Genomic DNA, 24,319 nt, shown 5'->3' on the forward strand with positions numbered 1-24,319 from the left:
TTATCATGACTGCTTCCATTCTAGGTGGTGTGGCCATTCCGCTTGTTTTTTGGGGAATTGGTGCTGCAATTGCTGCCATTACCGGTGTAGCTGCTATTACTAGCATCACCTTAGCTGCTGGTGGTTTAATTATGGCTGGGTTTGCACTTGGATATATGATAATTCAAGTTACCATTTCAACTGTCAATAAGGAGAAAAGAAACCAGAACGGCTTAATTAAGAACCGAAAGAACATTGCCTGTGTTGCCATTATTGTGGTTTCTGTAATTGCTCTTCTTATTTGGGCTATCTTATTGGCTCGAGTTGTTGGTCTTAGCTTAGATATGACTAGAACAATTATACCCCCAACTGATGAACAGTGGAAAACTATTACAACTAACTACGCCCAAGCCAAGGCCGCTCGAGAAAACGAACTCCAAACCGCATACAACACTAGCAAAACTGCTGCCGAGACTAAGATCGCCGACACTAACAAACTACTTAGCGAGAAACATGACTTGCTAGCCAAAACCCAGACCGAACTATCCAATGCTGTTACAGATGAAGCCAAGGCAGCCCTTAATACGAAGATTGCCAACCTCAATGCTGAAATTACCAAGCACACTGATACTATTAACCAACAAAACGCTCTCATCAAATCCCTCGGGCCTGATTACCCCGCTACAATCAACAAGCTTTCTACTACTCTACGCAACGCTGATTCTGCCGTGGTCGATAAGACTAGCGCATGGACAGCCGCCACTGATGAGCTTAAAGCCGCTACTGACGCCACTCGGCCAGCACTTCAGAGCAAGGCTGATCAGCTGGAGAAAGCTCTTGACGAGTGCAAGAAACTTGCCGCAGAAGCCAAAGCCAATCATACTTCGGCTACCATAGCCTATGACAAGCTTGTTCATCACGATAGTCTTGCCCTGCAAAAGCGTGTCTCTGAGATTATCAATACAGACTACAACCTGTCAGAGAAGGGCACAAGATATCTCGTGTTCAACGGCCAGGAAATGAAAGTGGGAGACAAACTGTTAGTTTCCGCTCCTAATGCATCGCAGTCTGGTGCCCTTCCTCAATCTAATCCCACACCCAGCTTTATCTTAACAGAGAACGGCGAAAAAGTATATCGCCTTCCTACTGATGCTGATGATATAATCGATGCATAAGTGTTAAAGCTATGCTATTTGAATAAATCTTATAACGTCTTAAATGGTATTCTATAAATATAGTGCCTAATACGAAGCCCATCTTAACTAATACATACTTCATTAATGACATTCCTTGATACGAACACCGGTACCTTTTATTAGATAAATATGACGGTGTGAGAGAGAATGACGTCATATCGAATTGTAGATAGGCAAATTTCCTTTTGTTAAAACACCCGATTCTATTAAGTTAGTATTAGTATTAGTACTACTAAGCAGTGTGTACTAAGTAGTGAGTAGTTTACCAATGATTAGGCCGATCGTTGTGAGAAATAAGTAGTGGTCGTATGACGGCATTACAGTTTGCTTGCAGTACTAGTCATATAGATATCAGTAAAACATCTTTATTCTTTTTTTGGTGTTTGTTTTGAAATCTCTAAATTGTGAGATTAACTGTGATTTGGAATATTTTGGCATGATATACAAAAAGTCACTTTTGATCAATAAACTATTTTCATCTTCACAATATTCCTTTGTCAAAAAACTAAAACTATATGAAATATTACCCAAAAAGGAAATTTTGTCTCTATTTACATCCTTTTTTTCAAAAGTAATTATAATGCTTCAATCATCACCACAAAAAGATGAAAGTGCTCCACGGACAGGGAGTAATATTTCTATTACCACCCGTAGATCTAACCATTCGGGATCTGGTGGTGCCTCTCTTGATTCCAAAAACATGCTAAAGAATCTTATACTAGATAAGAAAGAAGAAAGACTTGTTTGTCTCTCAATGTGTGCCTGGACCAGCGCATTATTCCTGTTTATCTACGCTGCATTCACTGCCGGTAATGTGGTGCGAGATACAGTTCAACCATACGAAAGCATTGATGCTGCATGCGCTCATTCACACTTTATGTGGATGGTTGTTGTAGCTGCTATAGTTTACGCAATTGGATTGGCCTATCTACTCTACCGTGCTAAACAACAGGCTCTAAATAAGCTTGATAAAAAGCAACAAGGTCTAGCCATTGGCGTTCTTGCGGTTGGAGCTATTCTTGGAGGTTCTGCTGCCCTTTTAGTTGTTTGGGGGCTCTTTGCAGCTCTTGCTGCTATTTTCGGCATAGCTTCTATCACCAGTGTTGGTCTTACTGCTTTCGGCTTCATCATGGCCGCATTTGCGCTTTGGTTTATGACTGTCCCTATTATCAGATCTAGTATGAAAAGGGATGAGAATACTGGTAAAAGCTCCTGGTCTAAAAACTGGCCTAGTCTTTTATGTGTTGCCTTACTTATTCTTGCCATGATTGGTCTTCTTGTCTGGGCCATTATAATAGCCAATCGTGTTAATCTTAACTTAGATCTAACCAGAACGATTCTTCCACCAACCAAGGAGCAATACGACCTTGCTCAGAGCGATTTCAATCTTGCCAAGGAAGCCCAAGCAAAGAAGATCCAAGAGACTTACGACACCACTAAAACAAGCGCCGAGGAACAGGTTAAAGGTATTAATGCGCGGCTGGAGGAACAAAAAGAGCAGCTAGCTGCAGCCGAACGTGACCTCCCCAATGCGTCTACTGAGAAGCTTCAAGAAGTCATCAATAAGGAGATAACCCGCCTCAAGGATGAGATCGAACGTAATACTGCCAGTTTGAAAGAACAAAATGCTATCCTGGCGAAACTCGGGCCTAACTACCCCACTGAAATTAGTACAACCACCAAAGAACTAGAGACCGCTAAGGCTGCTTGGGATCAAGAGTTTCAAAAGCTGACTCGTGCTGAAATCGGTCTTAAAGAAGCAACTAACGATGGCATGCGAAAAGCCGCCCAAGAAAAGGTAACTAATCTTGCGGGCATAGCTGCCGAAAAGAACCAGATTGTCACTGACATACAAGTTAAACTTGACTCTCTTCAAAAGGGTTATGACCACGTACTCTATCAAGGTGACATTGTACCGAAAAAGATTCTGGCTGATGCGACTCGAGAACACTTCTCGATATCCGAGAATGGTACTATGTCTCTAATACTTGATGGCAAAGCTGTTCGGGCTTATGAAAAGCTCCCAGTTCCAGTATCTACGGCTCTTCCGACCATAACTCTCCCTGTTGATATTACCAACCAAGAACCATTGCCCTTAACTCCAGAAAACCCATCCATAGTCCAATAGTATACTTTCAGCGAGTGTAATCCTTTCTCTTTCAACTCAGACCAACATAACTGAGAGCTTATTCATCCGGCACAAAATATTATAGCGCCTATAGCTATCAAAACAGTCCCAAAAAGGCCTCAATAAATGAAAAGCCCATGTCACCTTTCACTAATACCAACTCGTACTACATATTGTTGAGTTTGGTTTAGGCTTAATTTGGGGGTTAGTATTGTGATTGGTATTGGCTTAGTATGGGCTTAAGCCGGAGTTCTAATCGTAATACTAATCACAATACTAATCACAAGACTAATCAAAATACTAACCACAAGACTAATTCATACGAACACTAGCTAATTAACCCCTTTTATTATTCATTTTGTATATCAGTGTTTCTATCAAGCTTTGCACGAAAAAATTACCATAAAAGGAAATTACCATAAAAGGCAAGCTACCATCATGTCGTAGACCCAAGTCCCCATTAAAACACACAGATATATCCCAAAACATACCCTAAATCCATTTACAACAAAGCAAACACTTAAGAAACAATAAAGACTAAAAAGATTACAACTACTAGCCCAATACTAACCCAAAATCAACAGATCAAATCTACACAGTTCTTATCAATGCTAATTTCTGACTATTTAAGCACCAAAGTCAAATTTTGACTCAATGACAAGCCAAGATCAAACTAACCGAAGAATACAAGATATAAATACTGGGTCTATTTGGACCGAAGAAGTAAGCACTCCCGGCCGATACACAACTCCCTACACAGGAGGAGTCCAACCCAAGCCAAATACTCTCAAACAAATGAAGAAAGAGTTTGTAGCAGCTGGCTGGATTCCATACGTCTTGGTACTTGTTTGGTTATTCGGATTTGCTGGTGTTCTTACTCAACTATACAAGCACATTCCACTACTAGGCGAGAACCCATCCCCAGAGGCTTTAGCAAATGCAGCTCCATATACCTTTACTATCCTCTGCTTCTCATTGGCAGCACTCACCTCAATATTCTTTACGTATCTAATGATAAGCAAAGGAAACAAAGGACATTCATTTGCCTATCGTTTTGTTAAGTTTATTATTATTATTGGTACTGGCGAACTATTAAGCCATCTTGTTTCTTATCTCTATTTCTTCTTTATCCAGTATGTTATTGGAGGTGTTCTTGGCCCAGGCCCTATCATTCGGCTTTTAATGCCACTCTTCCTATGCCACACCGCCCATACAATCAACCTCATCTACTTCTTGAACAATGTCCAAACTAAAGGCATACATCGTTGTAAATGGCAGGCAACTCTAATTCTTATTTCAACTACTGGCTTATACACAAGTACGGGCCTAGCTATACTTCAACACTAACAATAAACAACTTATTTCAAGCAAATACTATCTTTAAACCCTCATAATAACCTACACAATATCAGTATCTAATACAATACTACCCCAAGTACTATCTTAATACTATCTTAATACTATTCCAAGTACTATCTTAATACTATCTTAATACTATTCCAATTGTAGTCTGCCATCGGAATAGAGAATATACGCCATGGATAAGATCTTATCTAATACATCTGCCTCCCATTTGTATCTATTCAGATTTTGTAACAACCCCAGAATATCTTCAAAACTATCTCTGGCAATCTCCTTCCTAAAAAAGATAACCACCGAAGTGGCAAATGAAATGTTAAACCGTAAGAAACCCGGCACACCCAAGGAAAAGTGAGCATCCATTACCTTCTTATAATCAGCAAACTCCCGAAACATAAAAGTAGACATCCAATTATAAGCAAAGTACTTCACTTCAACTCCTTTACGCACTAAAACCTCTTTAACACGTTGAGCATACTTCTCTAGTAATTCGTCAATCTCTTCAATTGATCGTTCAATCCCTAGCTGTCCCGATCCAAAACAATCTAAAGCCTGTCCTACTATCCGGGCAAAACAAAAGTAAGCTAGCATTTCGGCATCTATGGCTGAGTATTCAGCCGCATGTACCTCATAAAACACTTTAAATATCTCACCCATTCCTTGAACATACCCAATAACTGGATGCTTACGTGAAAAGATCCGCATAGCTCGCAAACACCGTTCTCGCAAGGTTTCTCCTAAGACCGACTCCATTCGCACCATATCTTTCTCTATCTGTTTGACTATCTTTTGTGGCAGTAAAGAAGGCGATAGAATATCAGGCGATACACTTGGTTTATCTAATCCCTGTACTAGTCCATTATAAATCACTCGTCTACTTTTCATCTGTTCCTCCCAATTATCTCTATCTGCTCCTAAGACATCCAATAGAATCAGCCAAGATGCACTTCTTTCACCAGCCCCCAAGCCAAACCAAGCAGCCTCCCGTAATTCTCTAATGTTTTGTACACCACCAACCCGCTTATCTCGTTCCATTATTACGCCCCATAAAATATTAAAGCGTCAATAAAGCCTTCATTTTCTATCTCAGTCCTTCTTTGTTTAACATTTAGGAAATGAATTACATAGCTTTAACTATTCACCACAGATAACACAAATAAGTATAAGACATTCGATTGGGTTATAAGTATTATTGGCAATTCAATTCAATCTTATCACAACTCAACTTAATCTTATCATATCACAATCACAATTCAAGCATAACTCAACTTAATCTTATCTTATCATAATACAATACAATACAACTTGATCTTATCTTATCATATCACAATTCAATCATAACTCAACTCAATCACAACCCAATCTTAATCTTATCATAACCCAATCATAATACCAACTCAATGCAAGTATGCTTTTATTGTATCTGTCTAAGTGGTCCACGGAAGTGCTTAAATATATCTAAATCCATTTCCTGACGACCACTTAAGACGGGTGGTGTAATCGCAGTCAACACACTTTCTATTCGGTACTTGTACCCCAATGCCCGGTCCAGTAAAGCCCTAAACCGTCTATCACCAGGCGAATCACCTTCCTCCTCACCTACTTGTAATACAACTACACTACCCATATCTACTTCTCCCGTAAAGTCCACTACTAAGTTGTACCTTAGTGCTCTTAAACTCCCCGGTCCAAATACGCCCACTACTCCATCCATAACTCTTTCCGGATGTACAGCCACTCCCACTCCAAAAGCTCCTAAAAATGCACCTACTCTTCTAATTTCCCGATCATTCTCTACTACTACAGCCAGTCCTCGCATTGGCTTCATCTTAGTCAAGGCAAATAAAACCCCCATTCTCTCCACCAAGGTCTTCCCTCTTACTTTAAACACTCCAGATTTACTTGCTCCTTCTAAGACCTTCCAATTCTCCACCTCTTCCCTCTCCGCGCCAACTGCAACCACAACCGGGACTTTTTCCTTCTCCACTACCCCCAAGACTTCTTCTGCCCAGCCTAAATCAGCCACCGTCTCAAACCCATCAATTATAACTACTTGCCATTTCCGACCCGTTCTAATACTCTGTAACCCTTCCTTCATCCGCATAACACTCACCCCTTCCGATCCAACTATACTTTCCAATCTATCCCGTTCTTCTTTCAATGACGTCATCACTAGTACTTCTTTTAAATTACTCACCCCAACCCCATTCCCATCTAAATTCTCATCTAAACCCCCAGCCAAACCTTTATCTAAACCCTTATCTAAACCCATAAGTAAATCTTTAAGTAAATATCTAATTATACCTTCAACAGAAACTTCAGTACGATAACGACTTGATACGATATCCATTAAAACTCTGCCATAATCTCCTATTAATATTTACATTTAATTAAGCAAAATGCACGACGGGAGATTTAGCCAAGATGATACTAAAGATAGCGTTGAAAATGAGTCCTATATTAATACCACAGTACTTAATGCCCTTATCTATGAATACCTGGTCAAGAAAAGATATGCTGGGACTGCAAAAGTATTTAGAGTTGAAGGTGATGTAACTCAGATTAATATTACACAAGGATCTTCAGCCCTTTTAGATTGGTTTATGGCCTTTAATGATTTGTATAATGTACGTTCTGGTCGGGCAGCACCTACTGGTCTAACTGGGAAGATAGATGCAGTACTTGGCAAGACTGGATTAAGAGATAGTGATGGTAGTAGTAGTAGATTGAGAGATGGAATGAGAGATAGTGAGGCTGGCAGTACTAGCAGTGCAGGAGGAAGAATGAGGGATAGTGATGGTAGTAGTAGTAGTAGATTAAGAGATGGACTGAGAGATAGTGAGACTGGCAGAAGAAGTGGAGGTAATAGTAGTAGTGGAGGTAATAGTAGTGGTGGAGGAGGTTTAGGGAGTAAGAAAGGAGGAAGGGAAGGTGATTTACTTAATACTATTTTAGAGATAGACGAACCAGTGAGTCAGCCCCGGAAGACTCCTAGTGTACAATTACCGGCTAAGGAAGTATCTAGACTGGCTTTACACCAGCAGAAGATTACTAGTATGGCTATTTGTCAACGGCGGAAGATTTTAGTAGTTGGTAGTGCTAATGCTTCTATCTGTGTAGTTGATTTGACTAATTTAAGTGATGTAGCTCGGTTTGAGCCCCATACGATGGCTATTTCGCAAGTACGAATTAAGGAGGGTAAAGAAGAAGGACTTATTTTTGGTTCAGCATCATTAGATAGGGAAGCTAAAGTTTATAGGGCAATTAGAGGTCCAGAAAAGATAGAGGTTTCTTTATTGTTATCATTACGTGGGCATAGGTCATCAGTAAAGGCCGTTGATTTTAGTGAGAGTAAAGTGTATACTATAGGAATAGATGGAGAATTAAGGATGTGGAGTATGGAGGGAGAATGTGTAGCTTCTTTTGCTTTACGTAAAACTATCAAATCAATGTTTGTTAAATCTGATGCGGCGGTTGTTATTTGTGATATGACTGGAGTAGTTTTATTCAATCCGGAATCAATGGCAACTCCACGTGATATTGCTGATCGAGCAGCTGTAGCTTCCTGTCGTACGCCTAGTGGTTCAGTCGTAGTAGTTACAGATGCCGTTCTGATCTTTAGTCCAGATTTCCGGGATGTCCGTAGTTTACCTTTACCAGCCGAACATATTCAATCGGTCTGTCTAGTAGGCGATCGACTCTTCCTAGGGGGATACCAAGCAGTCTATGAACTAACTGGCAAACGGGTAAGTCTCTTCCCAGCGCATAAAGTTTCCGTCAGTGCTATCGAAGGCACAATTGTGAATAACAAAACACTTCTCCTATCTGGTTCACAAGATGGAGAAGTTAAAATCTGGGAGGTAGCCGAAAAGCAAATCTAATCAACATTTAGGAACTGATTAGATTAAGTTAGTATAGGTTTTTGTAAGAACATTCTAAGGTTTTTGTAAATCAAAATAGATAAGACTTAGTTAAACTAAAATACCATATCTCATACTATATCTCATACCATATCAATATTTGTGAATTTTGAATTTACTCCAATTCCAACTCCAACTCCAATTCTAATTCTAATTCTAATTCTAAGTCTTATCTATCTCACCCCACTCACCCCTACTCCACTCCACACCACACCAACACCACTCAACACCAACCTAACCCAATATAAACTAAATCTTATCTTAACAAAAACAAAAACAAAAATCAAACCCAAACACCAACTCAACCCAATCAAATCAAATCCTAATCCAAAATCACTACTACTCCACTCAACCCCAACCCAACACCAACTCCAACTCAACCCCAACTCAATCTAATACATAAGTTATGCCTTTTATTTTTATTTTAACATGGAAAGAGAGGAGCATTTAGCACTAGAAGAAAGCGTTGATTTAAGCAAGCATCCTTCTGGCCTAATTCCTACCATTCAAAATATAGTAGCTACAGTTAATCTCTGCTGTCGCTTAGACTTAAAAGCTATAGCTTTAGGTGCTAGAAATGCCGAATATAATCCTAAACGGTTTGCAGCAGTTATTATAAGGATAAGAAAGCCCAGAACTACTGCTCTTATCTTTGCTTCGGGTAAAATGGTAGTAACTGGAGCTAAGTCTGAAGAAGACTCTAAAATGGCTGCTAAAAAGTACAGTATAATTATTAGAAGACTGGGGTATCCAGTTCGTTTTACTGAGTTTAAGATTCAAAATATAGTTAGTAGTTGTGATACGAGATTTAGTATTAGATTAGAAGGTTTAGTATTTGGACATAGTAATTATAGTAGTTATGAACCGGAGTTATTTCCTGGGTTGATTTATAGGATGGTTAAGCCTAAGATTGTTTTGTTAGTCTTTGTATCTGGTAAGGTTGTTTTGACTGGAGCTAAACATCGCGAGGAGATATACCAGGCCTTTGAGAATATTTATCCAGTGCTTAAACAGTACCGGAAGGCCTAGTGTATGTATAGTCGATCTATCTCAATAAAGATAAGAGTAAGTAGATTTTGATATGATTTAATAGTTAGTTAGAGTGGGGTTAGGTGGGGTTGAGTTGGGTTAGTTTAGGTATTGGTGTGGGGTGGGGTGGAGTTGGGTTAAGTTGTGCTAAGTTGCCAGTAGGTATTAAGTTGCCATTAGATTGAATAATTTGATATGGGGTTTAGATCAAAACAAAATAAAACAAAACTTAACTAGTGCTATCTATTTCTTGAAGAGGAAGGAGAGAGATCCTTTGGAATTGGGTTGAGTTGGGTTAGGATTGTTAGGTTGGGTGGTATTGTTGGATTGGGTGGAGTTGTTAGATTGGGAGGAGTTGTTAGATTGGGAGGAGTTGTTAGATTGGGAGGAGTTGGAGGGACGAAGAAGAGAGATAGTGTTATTGGGCTTGGAAAGAAGAGGATTAGCTAGAGAGTTAAGACCGAGTGGTTGGGGTGTAGTGGTGGTGTTGGGTTGAGTGGTGTTGGGTTGAGTGGAGAAAGGAAAGAAGAGTGGGGGTGGAGGTGGAGGTGGGAAGTTATAACCAAAGGGAATGGGGTTGGGTGGAGTAGATTTAGATAAAGTAGAATTAGGTGGAGTAGCGGATGAGCAAAAAGGATTGGAGTCAAATGTTGTATAAGAAGACTGGCCGGGTGGATTATTGGAAGAGGTGGGGGTAATATTAGGGAAGATCTTGCTGAATCGGCCCATGGCTGCGGCTAGGTGTGGAGGTGGGGTAGGTGGGGGTGGGATATCAAATAAGTTGGTATTACTAGAGGTTGAAGCAAATAATGGTCTGGTAGGAGGAGTAGGAGTAGGAGTAGTAGTAGTAATAGGAGTAGGAGTAGTAGTAGTAGTAGTAGTAGGAGTAGTAGTAGTAGTAGTAGTAGTAGCCATTAGTGGGTTAGGTTTAGCAAAGCTGGGAGTAGTTAACTTCGAGGTAGTAGTAGTTGGTGTAGTAGTAGTTAATGTAGGTCTGGTGAGAGGAGTAGTGGTAGTAGTGGTAGTAGTGGTAGTAGTAGTGGTAGTTGGGGGAGTAGGAGTAGGGGTGGGAATAGGAGCTGGTTTATGGGAGAGAAGGGTTTTGGTGGCTGAGTTTTGGAAGATATGATCGAGAATGGAATCAGTTGGGGTTGGGGAGATTTTGAGTTTGGCAAGACACTCTTCAAGGACTTGGATAGTATTTTGTCTCTTCTTGGTATGGTTGGAATCTAGAGTGATAGGAGTGAGTGAAGGGGGAGGAATATTGAGGGGAGTAGTGAAGACTTTTAGATCGTTGGGTGAGATAATATCGGAATGATGGTTTGATTGATTGGAAATTTTGAATGTTTTGGTGATTTTGGTATTGATGGCTTCGATTTCAGGCCATTTATTAGGAATGGGTTGGTTGAGACGTTGCGTAGCTAGATCTAGTTTTTCTCTGATTTGCTGGAGAATGATGTTTGTTTTGGTTTTAGTGGTGGCTTGATGTTCTTTGACTACTTCTTTAAGGGCGGTAAGTTCATCAGTAATGAGGATGGTTAGTTCATCAATACCGGAGAGACAATTGGTAGTTTGAGTGGGTTGGGGAGGAGTAGAGGAGGGAGTCTTGATTTTATGAAGATTAGTTTGGCAAGAAGTAGTGGTTGATCGTATTTCTTTAACTTGGTTGAGGAGTTGAGTGAACATTGGTTGGAAGAACTCATCTAATTCTTTGGTTTGATCTTCAAGTTTATCTACTCGGGTTGGTTGGGGTGAAGGAATGGGAATAGGGGCTGGAGTAGCTAGAGAGCGTGGGGTTAGATTAGGACTTGAACCGAACATAATAGGAGTGACAGGTGTATTAGGTGTAGTAGGAGTAGAGAGTGTAGAGAGTGTGGGAGTAGTAGATGTAGAGAGTGTGGGAGTAGTAGGTGTAGCAGAGAGTGTAGGAGTATCGGTACTATTAGATAGTTTAAGATTAGCTACTCCTTTAGTAAGTTGGCTTAAATCCTCGGAAGTATTGCCTTTAGTAAGTTGGCTTAAATCTTCTGAAGTACTGGATGAACTGAATAGAGGTGAAGATTCGAGGGAAGATGGACTGGATTGACTTACTGGGTGGTTAGATATGTTACTATCTAAATTGTTATTTTGACTTTGAGATAAAGATGGGGTTAGTATTGGGTTAGTTTCAACTGGATTAGTAGTAGTTAAGACGGGGGTAGTATTAGTAGTACTGGGAGTAGTAGAAGTGGAAGTGGAAGTAGAAATGGGACATGGCTGGGGTTGTTTACGGCGAGTATGAAGATACAACTCAGGTTTAGTCACTTCGGCCATAAGATAGTACAGTACGAGTTGACTAGTACTCTCAACAATAAAAGTAGGTCCTTGAATAATCTCTTGATCTTCATCATTCATATCTGGTAAAATACTAGCTTCAATCGTATGTAAACCAACTAGTTCTTCCTCCATAGGAACCTTTAAACACTTTAACTCATCTACTTCTGATAAAAGACGAGTACTGACGTCATCCTTAATTACATAAACAAAATCAGGCGATTTACTATGACCAATTACTAGTAAGTCTTTAATCGGTCCAATATTAGTGGCCCATCCAACTACATAATTACCACAATCAGGTTCATAAAGATCCATCAGAATATCTAATGAAACTTCTTCAATCTTACCTTCTTCACTCCTACTACTACTTATAATCAAGACTTTCTCATCAGCCGGCCAAAAGACAAGTACAATCAGTCCACGCAAGAATACTTCTCTACTTGACTTACTTAACTCTTTACGCCATAATGGCTTAGTAAATTCACCTAAACTATACAAACTCAACTCATTTCCTTGTTCTAGTAATAAACCTTGTTCAGAAAGAGTATACCGTTCAGCCTCTCCTCGCCATACTTCTAAATCACCTTCTACTTCTCTAACTACAACTTCACTACCTATTCTTACTACCCAGTACTTTCCTACAACTTGAACAGCCCCACTCTTATCCAGATCAGATAAGTTCTTAACTCTTCCCGTCCGTACAGGACCCAATGAATTACTTATCTTATACTCTACCAACTCATCTCCAACCTCTGTCCACTCCTTATCACTACTACTTTCAATAGTACTACTACTTTCAATAGTACTTTTGGTACTATTATCACTACTTTTAGTACTACTTGGGGAAATACCACTAAATACGGAACAAAGTCCTAAAGTACCACTATCTTCTTTAACTAGTAAACCTTCCTTAAACACTTTAATAACCGATCCGGACTTGGATTTCACCAATTTGTCTTTGATAAATGCTAACTTAGTAATACACATGTAAAATATAAAAATCGTTTAATCTATAAAGATACCCTGGGCTACTATCTGGCCGATATTTATCTTAGTTATGACGAAAGTCTGCCAGCCATGACGTGTTCGGCCATCTGCTGGGACCTTGACTGGTAAGATGCCATGAACTAAAAGTTCAACTTGATTATCATCAGTTGTAGTACCTTCTACTAGACCAGTACATGGTTGGTTTATAATTATACGCATGATTACGAACTCAACGGCTACTTTGTAATAAACAACTTCGCCTAAATTATCGATTGTACCGGCTTCTTGTAAAACTGAAATATCGCCATTATAACAAATAACTATGCCTCTAAGCATCTTAATATACCTTCCTAAGAAGAGATTCAAGAAAGAGTAAACGGATGCAGCAATATCACTCAAATGAATTGGTTTGATTGGAATTCTGATATGAGTTTCAATGCTCTGGAATACAATAGCCCCCATACTGCAAAATATTTGTTATGGTTAGAAATGAGACTGACGAGATTACGCTTATTGGCAGTGGAGGGACTGGAATTAGTGTGCCATACCGGATTATATGTGAGTGTGAAATCCTCAAGAAATTAGTTGATGAGAGTGCATTTTTAGAGTCTTTACATTCATCAGTGCATTTACCGATAGCGCAAAAGACTTTAATTCGGGTAGTAGAGTATCTTTGGTACAAGAGTAAGTACCATCAGAAAGAAGGGGAGGTAGAGGACTTTATAGTAGGTGAAGATGAAACTTTGGATTTATTGGAGGCGTCGGCATTCTTGCAGATCTAGAGGGACTAGATAGTAAATAAAGGCCGAAAGGCAGTGTATTAGATTAAGTTGGTTTTGTATGTGGTTGGTTAGGTGGGTTGGGGTGGGTTTTGTTGGGTTAGGTGGTGAGGTAGTGGGTGGGGTAGTAGTAAGTTAGCTTTTGGATTTCTTGTCCTTGCGCTTGGGTTTGGAAGACCGAGTGGATTGGGGACATTTGGCTTGGCGGTAGTACCTGATGTAAATGATGAGTTTGGGGAGAACGGCTATGATTAGTGAGGAGAGATTGATGACAAAAAGGAAGTTGTTAAATTTGGCGAGACGGGCTCCACATAGAAAGAGAACAATTGGGAAGACGGTAAAGAAAGTCATACCGGAAGAACCTTTGAGTTGGATCATAAGTTGTTCCCAGAAAGTAAATCCGGAATACTCTTGGTTGAATGGATCACCAAGAATAGCATGGAAGAACACAAACGTAACTATGTTGTAAAGCCAGATAGTAAGAGTCCAGGCGGTGGTTTTAGAGAAGATTTGGTAGAGAATGAACCAGACAGTCGCAGTAAGAAGAGTTTGGCCAAACCATGTGGAGGGTTCTAAAGACCACTCGACATTAGGTGAAATGAAAGCTTCACAAGTCATAATGGATGTAAACAAGAGTGTTTATTTGTTAGTGATGGCTGTTAGTTTGGATTAATTTGGTATTCGATTGAGTTGGTATTCGATTGAGGTGGTATTGAAATGGGATTGGGGTGGTATTATGTTAAGATTGGGGTGGTATTAGGATGAATTATTGAACTCACTTGATTGAACTCAACCCAACTACAAACTCAACACCAACTACAAACCAACTCAATCCAACTACAAACTCAATACGAACTCAACTTGGTTGTAACTTATTCAAACCACTGATCATTAGCTATCTGTAAAAGAGTAAACCAACCAACACCTAGAATAAGAGCAGTACACAGAATGTTCAGAACGATTTCTGATGTTTCTTCAATTCGGTTTTGAATATGCCGTAGGCGCTTAGGGAAGACAATAGTGCCTTGCTTAGTCTCTTTCAGGAAAACAACAAACCCATAGAAGAAACAAAGAGTAAAGGCGATAAAACCAGTAGATAAACATGCATCAATAAACGATTTCTGATTATGGATGAATAAACTAGCTTGACGTTCAACAAAGATACAAAGAGTCCCAGTAATAACTATGCAAATCTTCCACTTATACTGGTGCTTACGCACTACACTATTACTTACCTTATCTATTTTGTCGGTCATAAAGATGAAAACACTTGTACCAAGTATAGTCAAGTACACAAAAGCTACTCCAACATAGGAATGTACAGTTTTAGTGAGCCAAGGAATCAACTCCATCTCTGGAGTTTCCAAACGCGAACTCTTATCATGTAATAGTAAGTTAGAAATATGTCGGTCACCAAGAGCAACGTAGTACGCAATAATGGCCAAACCAGCCACCATTGCAGCAAAAGAAGCAGCATTCATAACTAAATGCGTTGGTGTAAAGATCTCTTTAAGCATAGTCTTACGGTACTTGCGTTTAAGCGATCGCAAACAAATCCACCAATAGATAAGGTTCTTGATAAACAGAATAGCAACTGCATAGTACATTGAGAAAAGTACAAAGGCCGTTCTATTATAGTAAATGTCAGTAGATATTAGTAAAGGTGTAATTCCTACTAAAGGTGCTATACAGGCAAAGTTAGTATAAGCACCTTCCTTATAAGCCAGAGCTTTCCAAAACTCAGTCGTGAAATAAAGACTAGAGACTTCTTTATACTCAGTAGAGGTCTTATCAATCAGAGGAAGTTCCTTAGGTTCGATACAATAAAGATTAGCACCAAGTTCTAACTTCTTCTTTGGTTCAATAGATGGTTCTATTTCCGGTTGAATATTCGAATTAGACATGTTTCTTTATTTATTTTCCAAAACTTCTATAAATGACTTATCTTAGTTTTGATGTTTATATAACATTAAACAAGTCAACTTAGTGAGTTAGGGCTTAAATATTATTAAACAGATTGGGTTGGTGTTTTGTTAGTATTGAGTGTGTTATGTTGAGGATGTATGGTTAGTTGAGGCTAATCTAATTTCTAACTCCATTTGGATGGTAGACGGGCTTAATGTTCTGCCCTATTTAAATACTTGACTTGCTTCTGTAGATAGATGTCTTCGTACTTCTTGTTCTTTGGAATTAATCTGACATTCCTCTCGCTTAGTGAAGTATTGGGTTAGTATTGAAACTCTTCTTTGTATTATTTCCTTTACGGTGATGGCTGTGAATACTTTAAGTGCACTCTTTAGTGCCTTTTCCTTTGATACTTCTATCTGTCACTCTTTCTCTTTTCTCACTTATTAGCTTGACGTCATCCAATAATTTGGATTGCATGGGTTTATGATGTAGATAGAGACGCGCTTTTTCTTTTCCTTCGAGTGCTTATTCGTGACTTCCATCTTTCTCTTGCTTATTAACGGACGGGCCTGCTCGGATTCTGAGTTTATTCCCTGAAGTTAGCCACTTTGCAATAGTCTTAAATGCAATACTAACCCAAATACTATGTTATACATAATCAATGGATTATAGTCTGTCAATTAGTAGTGCTCTACCAGAGATATTGTCGTAGCTGGATACTCTTCTTCTCTATTCATGCACATGATGCTTTTGGATTCGATAGTTAACTTCTAAGAAGTTCGAATTTTAGGCTAATCTCTAAACCTTCGCATATAGAACCTCAAGATACATCTCGCTTGCATCTATTTCGCAAGTTTCCCTCTATCTTTGTTTCCTCTCCGATCCTCTTCAATTCTGAGCTGTATTTATAATTTCGAATTGAGATATCAAATTCAAAGATTTTCTCATAAGATGTTTCAAAACTTTCGATAAGTAGTACAGTTCTTTGTCCTAGCAATTATCTCGTGTAAAAATAAAGGTCAATCATCTCATAATTAGTAGTAAAGAGTGTGGTGAACCTCTTCAACGCCATAATAACCAAGACAATTTAAGATATCTTATCTAAAATATAGCTTTTTATTCTGATCAGAATGTGGGTTAGGGTTGCTAGTTTAGCTAACGTAATGAGTCTTGAATAGAGTACATACACGCCAGGGACCCTGATGTGGTGGTGGGAGCAGTGAGTCAGTGTCTAGTGGCTCTCTACATTATTTGGTTCTGACTAGCCATATACAACCCTACTATCCCTTGTTCACTAATTTAATATCATAATTGGGCTATAAATGCGCACAAAGATAACAATTTATAAAATGAGTCGAGTGTTTAATGAATGCTGGTTGAATCTCTATCTAGTAGTTTGGTTAGTTGTTGGTTTATGCACTGTTTGGTGTGGTTTAGATGAGAGCCCGCCAGATAGAGGCTTGACTGATGCACTTAAAATGAGTTGGTGGGACTTTTCCTCCCAACTCAATGAAACTTCCTCCCAACCCAATGAAACACCTAATTCAACATCAACTGCTCATTTAGAAGGCCAAGCACACAGACCAGCACCAAGAATACCAGGACAAGCTAACATAAAGAGTAGTGGGTCAAGGACTGGTTATCGAGGGATGGCTCAACCAGCTCTACCACAAATTACAGAAGTTAATAATGCCAGTCTAGCCATTCAATCCTCCCTCGCGAGTAGCAGCACAGGTTTTGCTAATCTCGGCAACCCGCAACAAACTGATTGGAGTCATATTCTAAATAAAGAGGAGAGTGTGCTATTTTGGAAGTTTATAAAGATAGAAGAACATAAAGAAGGGTTATCAACCAACACTGCTAATGATCAGAGATGGTTTATACACCGAAAATCCCCTGATTCAGATAAGCATGAACTGTACTGTTGCCACCAGCAATGGGAGTGTAATTGCCATATAAATAAGGATTGGCGGAAGAATGATATAAATAAGTTACTGCGGGTTTTAGATAAGTTCAGTATGATTCAAATCAACGATTGGTCTATTACAATTAAGAATACCAACTATGCTGAGTGGCTTCTGATTATATCTAAATGCTTAACCATATTTGAACCCCTTATAGAATTTATCCATCCTGCGAATCAAACTGCTATAAGAATCAGTCTAGATACTCTCAGTGAAGGAACTAGTTCATACATACACCCGCTCGATATTAAAAAGTTACAACAGGTCTTCCAAGATCAAATCAAACAAATCTGTCGGGATAAGTGTAGCCTTTTCTTGACTCTCCAGCACCTCACTACACCCGTCCAACAGATTATTTGGCCACTAGTAGCTCATTTTAGACTAACACAGTTATGCCTACATGCCCCTTTAATGACCAAGATAAACTTCCTTAATGATATAACGTGGGAGTGTGGCTATAGTCTCACCATAGAGGTTCGGAACCTCAATACTACCATTGTCCTTCCCATAATTATTCAGTATCATACGCTCCGATCATCTGCGCACATTAAGGAAGACAAGAGCCGAGCGACCTGGGCGTCTATAGCTATCACTACTCTCTACCCCGAAGATCTGGTGCATGCGCCAGAAAACATCATGGTCGTTAATCTTGATGATTATTTAATGCCTCCTGATAACGCCCGGTCAGAGTTGACCGGTTCTCTAAGGCTTTCCTACGACGTTCTAGTCTCCTATCTTACATCTAGTCTTAAAGGTCCTGCTGTTGTTGCTTCTCTTTGGATAGATAATATTCCAAACGAACTCATTCCATACAAGCACAAAAAGCCCAGAGATACTCTTAAAATACGCAAAGCCCGATCTCGTTCCAATCTTAGTAGCAAGCGCTCTACTCGCAAGAAATCACCCGAGCCCTCTATAACCTATAAAGAACTACACTTACTCCGTGAAGACAAATCGTGTATTAACAACCATGATTTATTTCTAAAGCGTTTCCCTCAATTAATACAAGAACATATACCCTCAAACAAACGCCACAGGTGCTCGATTAGTTGAATAAAGATACCGTTTAGCTAATACTAGCCTAGCTCACAACTATTATAACATCAGTGGTTATCGGGCTAATGTGGTGCTCAATATACGACATTATTTACTAGTAAAGATCACGGGCCCTTAAACTATCTCAGTTGCATTGCAATATGCTTCACACGAGAGACACACAAGTCAACATGTCGTTATTCTTCATCTGTAGTTCTAAGAGTGAAGGTATTATTCGAGCTGGGCTAGAGATTGGTAGAGTGCAATTCCAAACTATAGATACAGAATGGATTTGGTTTCAGAAGGTACTAACTTGATGTTATGAGACGGAAGTTTAGGTGTTGTGTATGTCATAGCCAATGTTGATGCTTTAGTCAATAAATCCGAAGAGTGTCCAATCTGATTATGTCTTGTTAGAAATTAGTATTGGTCGAAAAGGGTATCTTACCACACAATAACACGACTTATTTGTCTAGTTGATTTATTGAACTGAAATCAAATCACGTGGATCTTGTGGGAGGCGTCATAACTTAGTCCGTCTGCAAGGCCACTAGCGAGGCCAGCTAAATCGCCATGCGCGATGTACAAATAGACATAACCATCACCCAATGCCATACATTCGAGCCATTTTCGATTGGCCGCAGAGGCCTCGGCACTGTCCTCAACAAAAACAAAGCTAGATAGAGGAATGTCAACTAAGCGATGAAGATTCACACATACATCCTTGTTACGACAGAGTGGACATAGATCATTCGTTTTGTTCTTAATCCCGTCTACACAATCGCTACAGACCTGGTGGCCACACCTGAAATAACAAAATGCAGCAGCGTTAATCATTGAACTAAATGCTGGTGCTGGCTCGGCCGTATTGATCTCTTCTGGTGGTACATAAAGGACCCTATAGCAAACCGGGCACTCAATATCGGACCCGTTCTTTTTAATATCATCTATGATCATTTGGAGAGATTTGTTAAGAGATGTACCACTGGGAGCAAGATTATCCAGCTGTTCGGAACTAATGGCAAGTCGGTGTATTGTTGCGGATGTCACTGCAGTAAACTCGGGTTCAGTGTTGGTAGAACACATTAGGAAACAACCACTATGCGGCCGGGCCCGCACCTCAAGATATTGTATGTTCGGTCGTTTTGTGTTGCCATCCTCAATGCGAATGCTTGTGAGTAAACCTAAACCCCTGACCATGTACTCACGGCCAGCGACCACATTTCGCTCTTCATCTAATATCTTAGTCCTTCTTACCTCTAAGCAAATCACATCCTTAAAACAGTGAGCTGTCCAGCGAATAATAGTCACTAAATCCGACTCGGAAAGTAGCGGTGTCTCTTTCAAAAGCAAGACTACTTTCTTAACAGGCCGTTTCGGAACTGAAGACGACGGAAGATTCCTAGGCTGTGCTGGATTGAGTAGGGGTACGTCTGGGGGTTGGGAGATAGCAAGATCCGCTTTTAAGGCCTCTAATGTTATGTCCGCAAGAACAAGCTCTTTTTGGCTTATCACCAGCTTAGTATTGGGGTTCTTGGCCAGCCATTCCATGTATGCTTCGAATGACATAGGACTGGGCCGAATACCATAACTCAGCAGGTCGTTCAGGACTTCATTGTATAAGCTATAATCAACATTATTCAATGACAAAACCAACTTGTGTAGACCAAGGTCTTGCAGTGACTTTCCAGCTTTGATTGCGTCCTCTACATATCTAAACAACGAGAACGACTTTATTTTGTGCTGTTTCTTATAACGCACGACTTCATCTAGCTTAAAGAAGTCATTGATCACTAATGAGTTGATGTTATGGGTTGTAGGTTGGGAAAGGATTTCGGCAATGGCAAGGTTTTTGAACCGCTGATTCAAAATATGGACATCTACTGATTCAACAAAGACATAACATCCTAAAATCCTGTAAATAATCCGTTCATCAACGTTGTCTAGCACTAAGGTTTGAACCTTGAGTTGGCGCATGGGTCTGCGGGCAGCTTCTTTTCTTAGAGCGGCCAAGTCAAATCGGCTACTTAGCTGACCATTCGAGCGCACATCCATTATGCGAAGCGTTTTGGCCGTAATATTATGAAATAGATCTAGACAGTCTAGACATTTTTGAAAGTACTTTATGCTGGCATAATGGTCTCCTTGAATGTCGATCGTATTATAGCGTATGTTTTGACAGAAGAACAGATCATGTTTTGCTTTATATTCCTCGAGTCTCTGTCCCAAGTAATGGTGGTTAAGTTTAATGCTAACCTTATCTTGGAGAGACCAGTCGGAATAGTTAAGTTGTTGGCCACAGCATACAATATTCTTTGCCTTAACATCATCTAACACCTTAGTCGGTAATGCCTTGATTTGACAAAGTGTATCTATAGTATCATGCAAGTCATCTCGAGCTACTTCATATTTGAACTGAACCTCTTCAACCGTGATTCCACACATGGCATAGGCTTCTTTTGTATAGAGCCGTTCATAATATTCCAGGGATTGGCACGGCCTTCCTTTGCCAATTGAGACAACTGCAATCGTGGCAGCAATACGAGGATTAGATATTGTTTGTGGCGGCAAAGGCACAAGCAATGCTTGAAGACAATATGGAGGCTCGACCGGATTTATAATAGTATGCACTTTGATGTGAGATCGGTTATTCTCGCACAGGTACCGAAGAGTCATCCAGTCTGCTTCCAGAACCAGTCTTGGATGAACATCCGTGGCATTCTCAAGCCCAGTTATCATTATGTCCAGATCACTCGATCGTATAATTTTGATCGCCCTACATATGGAGCGAGTCTGCTGAAGAATACTAAGATCAATCTCAGCCACGGGTGGCAGATTAGTAAAGAAGAGATCGTAGTTAGGCTTTAGAGGCAACTCAGTCAGACACGACGTGTTTTGGTATTGGCTCTTCCGCAGACAAACACTTGAGATTGGCCGCAGTAAGACAATACTGCGGTTTATTAAATTCCGATCCTTACCATATGCCTTACTTGAGAAGCAGAGTTGGCAACGGTATCTATAAACAGCATGCTTAACAGTATGTTGTGCTTCCGTCCAGCAAGCAATAGAATCGAGCTCAACTATATCTGCATCTCCTATCCGGCCAATATTTGAGGTAAGTCGCATTATCAGACAATCAAACATATTAACAACCCGGGTTAGAATTTGTATATTGATCTGATGACATTTACGATTGGGCAACGTACAATTAACAACCACATCAGGTGTCTTAATAAAGGCGATTTCTCTTAACTTTTCCAGAGCTGCAGTCGCCTTTTCTATACTACGATAGTTTGGTAGATCAAAGCACAAACTCTCTTCCCAACAATCCACCACATAAAGAGGAGGTAGTAGTGAACTACCAGTACCAGATATATCCTGAGAATAACTAGAAATGTAAGGCTCAATCTGTAAATTTGACCCCCACCTACTAATGTTAAATCCAAGTGATCGCAAGGTTTTAGTCACTTCAGCCGAACTCGGCAAATCCCGCATATCAATACTATCTGATCCACAAACACCATTCATCAATCCAAACAAAATGCATACTCCAAGACCAAACCCCCATCTAAACACACAAATCCACCAGATATCAATAGGTTTAACGGCAATCATTCGTGATTCAAACATAATCAGAAAAAACCAACACCAACTCAACTAAGATTTATAAGTCAACCGTCAATCTCACTCAATTATAATCCATCACCAAATAATACCAAATAATACCAAAGACTCTAAACCACCTTAATTATCCACCCACCAACCACTCCAACTTAACCTCTTACTAACCCAATTCATATACTAGCACAGTCTACCAACTGAGTACCAACTAAATATCAACTAAGTATCAACTAAATAACCCATGTACTTTATTAACTTATTCACTACTACCAACCCAATAAGTAAAGCATAACTCAACAAACCCAACCCAATCAATACCATTCAACCCCACCACTTCATAACTATCTCCTACCATTTACTATCACAATACTAACACTTACCTCACCCACCACAACCCAATACCAACACCAACACCAATACCAACACCAACCCAATCTAAAGACCATCTTAATACCACCTAAACACCCCAATACTAAACAATTCAATACTAACTGACTTGCAATCAGCCAAAATTTTTATGATGCAACTCGGACTCTCACTAGACGCACTAATTGCCCAACGGACCGCCAAAGAACAATTGCGAAAGCAAAAGAAAAAGGAAATTCAAAAGCGAATTAAAGATAGCGAAAAGTTAGATCGACCCAATACTAACCCAACCCAACCATCTCCCAGCACTACTACAACCGAGTTAAGTACTACTACTACTACATCTGAATCAACTACTACTACTACTACTACAACTCAATCTAAACCTACAGTCAAGAAGAGAAGACTTAACCGAGATGAAAAAACCCTCATTCTAGATAGTGCACTAGCTAGAACTCCAGAAGATATCAGAGAAATCAATGAAAAGGAGCTCAAAGAAGTCCTTAAAGTAGTCGTTAAAGTTCTTAATACACTTCCTTCTGAACCTATTAAGATCATGGCCTTCCCAGAAGATCGTGATCCTCATGCTAATCCTTCTAGTCGACGGGGATCAGATCGTTCTGAAAGTCAAAACAATGATTCTCGATCGGGTCGAAATCGCAAGCCTATCAAACCTATTCGACCGGCCAAGCAAAAGAAGGCATTCCAGAAGAACTTTCTATAGATCGGAATGTTTAGAGCATCCAAAGCCACTAATATAATATCTTATTACTATTAACTAAATCATGCCATTTTATTGGCAACTATTACATTGTATTGAGTTGAGTTGTATTTGAGTTGTATTGAGTTGTATTGAGTTGAGTTATTGAGTTGACTTAGTGATATCTTATTTTGTTTTACGGTATCTTATCTTGTACTATCTTAAAATATAATATAACATCATAAATACCTCATAAATATATCTTATTTGTAGTGCTACTACACAATCACTACTCCTTCTTCACACTAAAGCATTTATTGGGTTGGTATTATGTTAGTATTATGTTAAGATTGTGTTAAGATTGGGTTGGTATGACGTCATATCAAATACTAACTCAAATCCTAACTCAAACTAACTCAGTAGTAACTGGTATTATTAAAATTTGAGTATGACGTCATATCATATCGTTTACATTAAATAAATGGTCGATTATGTTGTATTGAGGTATGTCTTTAATAGAGTATGTATTGGTTAAGTATTGAGTTGGTATTAGATGAGTATATTATTGTATCTTAAATTATAAGCTATCTTTGCTTTTGGTAGCTGAGTTGGTCTAGTAAGTGGACCATTTGTTCGGTATGAATGCTGGGTAAGTTGATGATTTGGGTTATTAGATTGGTGATTTGGGTCTTGATTTGGGTGGGAGTAAGATCTTCTTGTTTCAGTCGCCGAGTAATACCTAGGTATAAATGGTTTAAGATGGACTCTTCTGTGAGTTTGGGCTGGTTTGGTGGTGGATTGGAATTTGGACTGAGTAGTTGGGCTCGGATGTAGCCCAGAAAGAAAACCAGTAAGTCTTGTTGGTCTTGGAAGAGTTGTTTAACAACTGTTTTTGTGCTGGAAATGATCTTATCACGGGCTTCTCTTATTTGAGACTGTTCAATCTGTCGAGTATGAATAGTGCTTTCTCGAGTAATGATTTGCATTTCATCTTCATCGGCACTATTCCATAGAGAATCGCTACTCATACTG

At 39.5% G+C, this 24,319-nt stretch overlaps 16 protein-coding genes across 16 annotated transcripts; 8 read left to right on the plus strand and 8 right to left on the minus strand.

Annotated features, from left to right (window-relative positions):
- Positions 1-1,154, plus strand: NEHOM01_1292 (uncharacterized protein; the record flags this gene model as incomplete). Its single annotated transcript, XM_051490170.1, has 1 exon — positions 1-1,154. A coding segment is annotated over one exon (1,154 nt), but the record flags the coding sequence as incomplete, so codon positions are not given.
- A 457-nt stretch (positions 1,155-1,611) lies between these two features.
- NEHOM01_1293 (uncharacterized protein) lies at positions 1,612-3,303 on the plus strand (the record flags this gene model as incomplete). Its single annotated transcript, XM_051490171.1, has 1 exon — positions 1,612-3,303. The coding sequence occupies one exon, from the start codon at positions 1,612-1,614 to the stop codon at positions 3,301-3,303; it is 1,692 nt and encodes a 563-aa protein (XP_051346131.1).
- A 654-nt stretch (positions 3,304-3,957) lies between these two features.
- NEHOM01_1294 (uncharacterized protein) lies at positions 3,958-4,650 on the plus strand (the record flags this gene model as incomplete). Its single annotated transcript, XM_051490172.1, has 1 exon — positions 3,958-4,650. The coding sequence occupies one exon, from the start codon at positions 3,958-3,960 to the stop codon at positions 4,648-4,650; it is 693 nt and encodes a 230-aa protein (XP_051346132.1).
- A 147-nt stretch (positions 4,651-4,797) lies between these two features.
- NEHOM01_1295 (TBC1 domain family member 2) lies at positions 4,798-5,697 on the minus strand (the record flags this gene model as incomplete). Its single annotated transcript, XM_051490173.1, has 1 exon — positions 4,798-5,697. The coding sequence occupies one exon, from the start codon at positions 5,695-5,697 to the stop codon at positions 4,798-4,800; it is 900 nt and encodes a 299-aa protein (XP_051346133.1).
- Positions 5,698-6,076: 379 nt separating this feature from the next.
- NEHOM01_1296 (uncharacterized protein) lies at positions 6,077-7,012 on the minus strand (the record flags this gene model as incomplete). Its single annotated transcript, XM_051490174.1, has 1 exon — positions 6,077-7,012. The coding sequence occupies one exon, from the start codon at positions 7,010-7,012 to the stop codon at positions 6,077-6,079; it is 936 nt and encodes a 311-aa protein (XP_051346134.1).
- A 49-nt stretch (positions 7,013-7,061) lies between these two features.
- NEHOM01_1297 (uncharacterized protein) lies at positions 7,062-8,543 on the plus strand (the record flags this gene model as incomplete). The annotated part of the gene is made up of 1 exon (XM_051490175.1): positions 7,062-8,543. The coding sequence occupies one exon, from the start codon at positions 7,062-7,064 to the stop codon at positions 8,541-8,543; it is 1,482 nt and encodes a 493-aa protein (XP_051346135.1).
- Positions 8,544-9,011: 468 nt separating this feature from the next.
- On the plus strand, positions 9,012-9,611 carry NEHOM01_1298 (transcription initiation factor TFIID TATA-box-binding protein; the record flags this gene model as incomplete). Its single annotated transcript, XM_051490176.1, has 1 exon — positions 9,012-9,611. The coding sequence occupies one exon, from the start codon at positions 9,012-9,014 to the stop codon at positions 9,609-9,611; it is 600 nt and encodes a 199-aa protein (XP_051346136.1).
- A 243-nt stretch (positions 9,612-9,854) lies between these two features.
- NEHOM01_1299 (uncharacterized protein) lies at positions 9,855-12,914 on the minus strand (the record flags this gene model as incomplete). The annotated part of the gene is made up of 1 exon (XM_051490177.1): positions 9,855-12,914. The coding sequence occupies one exon, from the start codon at positions 12,912-12,914 to the stop codon at positions 9,855-9,857; it is 3,060 nt and encodes a 1,019-aa protein (XP_051346137.1).
- Positions 12,915-12,932: 18 nt separating this feature from the next.
- On the minus strand, positions 12,933-13,376 carry NEHOM01_1300 (uncharacterized protein; the record flags this gene model as incomplete). The annotated part of the gene is made up of 1 exon (XM_051490178.1): positions 12,933-13,376. The coding sequence occupies one exon, from the start codon at positions 13,374-13,376 to the stop codon at positions 12,933-12,935; it is 444 nt and encodes a 147-aa protein (XP_051346138.1).
- Positions 13,377-13,393: 17 nt separating this feature from the next.
- NEHOM01_1301 (uncharacterized protein) lies at positions 13,394-13,696 on the plus strand (the record flags this gene model as incomplete). Its single annotated transcript, XM_051490179.1, has 1 exon — positions 13,394-13,696. One exon carries the CDS (start codon positions 13,394-13,396, stop codon positions 13,694-13,696), a length of 303 nt encoding a protein of 100 aa, XP_051346139.1.
- A 132-nt stretch (positions 13,697-13,828) lies between these two features.
- Positions 13,829-14,311, minus strand: NEHOM01_1302 (uncharacterized protein; the record flags this gene model as incomplete). Its single annotated transcript, XM_051490180.1, has 1 exon — positions 13,829-14,311. One exon carries the CDS (start codon positions 14,309-14,311, stop codon positions 13,829-13,831), a length of 483 nt encoding a protein of 160 aa, XP_051346140.1.
- Positions 14,312-14,565: 254 nt separating this feature from the next.
- NEHOM01_1303 (uncharacterized protein) lies at positions 14,566-15,597 on the minus strand (the record flags this gene model as incomplete). Its single annotated transcript, XM_051490181.1, has 1 exon — positions 14,566-15,597. The coding sequence occupies one exon, from the start codon at positions 15,595-15,597 to the stop codon at positions 14,566-14,568; it is 1,032 nt and encodes a 343-aa protein (XP_051346141.1).
- A 1,353-nt stretch (positions 15,598-16,950) lies between these two features.
- Positions 16,951-18,618, plus strand: NEHOM01_1304 (uncharacterized protein; the record flags this gene model as incomplete). The annotated part of the gene is made up of 1 exon (XM_051490182.1): positions 16,951-18,618. The coding sequence occupies one exon, from the start codon at positions 16,951-16,953 to the stop codon at positions 18,616-18,618; it is 1,668 nt and encodes a 555-aa protein (XP_051346142.1).
- Positions 18,619-19,095: 477 nt separating this feature from the next.
- Positions 19,096-22,230, minus strand: NEHOM01_1305 (uncharacterized protein; the record flags this gene model as incomplete). Its single annotated transcript, XM_051490183.1, has 1 exon — positions 19,096-22,230. The coding sequence occupies one exon, from the start codon at positions 22,228-22,230 to the stop codon at positions 19,096-19,098; it is 3,135 nt and encodes a 1,044-aa protein (XP_051346143.1).
- Positions 22,231-22,741: 511 nt separating this feature from the next.
- NEHOM01_1306 (uncharacterized protein) lies at positions 22,742-23,311 on the plus strand (the record flags this gene model as incomplete). The annotated part of the gene is made up of 1 exon (XM_051490184.1): positions 22,742-23,311. One exon carries the CDS (start codon positions 22,742-22,744, stop codon positions 23,309-23,311), a length of 570 nt encoding a protein of 189 aa, XP_051346144.1.
- Positions 23,312-23,871: 560 nt separating this feature from the next.
- NEHOM01_1307 (uncharacterized protein) lies at positions 23,872-24,315 on the minus strand (the record flags this gene model as incomplete). The annotated part of the gene is made up of 1 exon (XM_051490185.1): positions 23,872-24,315. One exon carries the CDS (start codon positions 24,313-24,315, stop codon positions 23,872-23,874), a length of 444 nt encoding a protein of 147 aa, XP_051346145.1.
- Between the last annotated feature and the right edge of the window lie 4 nt (positions 24,316-24,319).

The sequence above is a fragment of the Nematocida homosporus genome, assembly GCF_024244095.1.
Source record: "Nematocida homosporus strain JUm1504 chromosome Unknown 4477, whole genome shotgun sequence".
NCBI lineage: Eukaryota > Fungi > Microsporidia > Nematocida > Nematocida homosporus.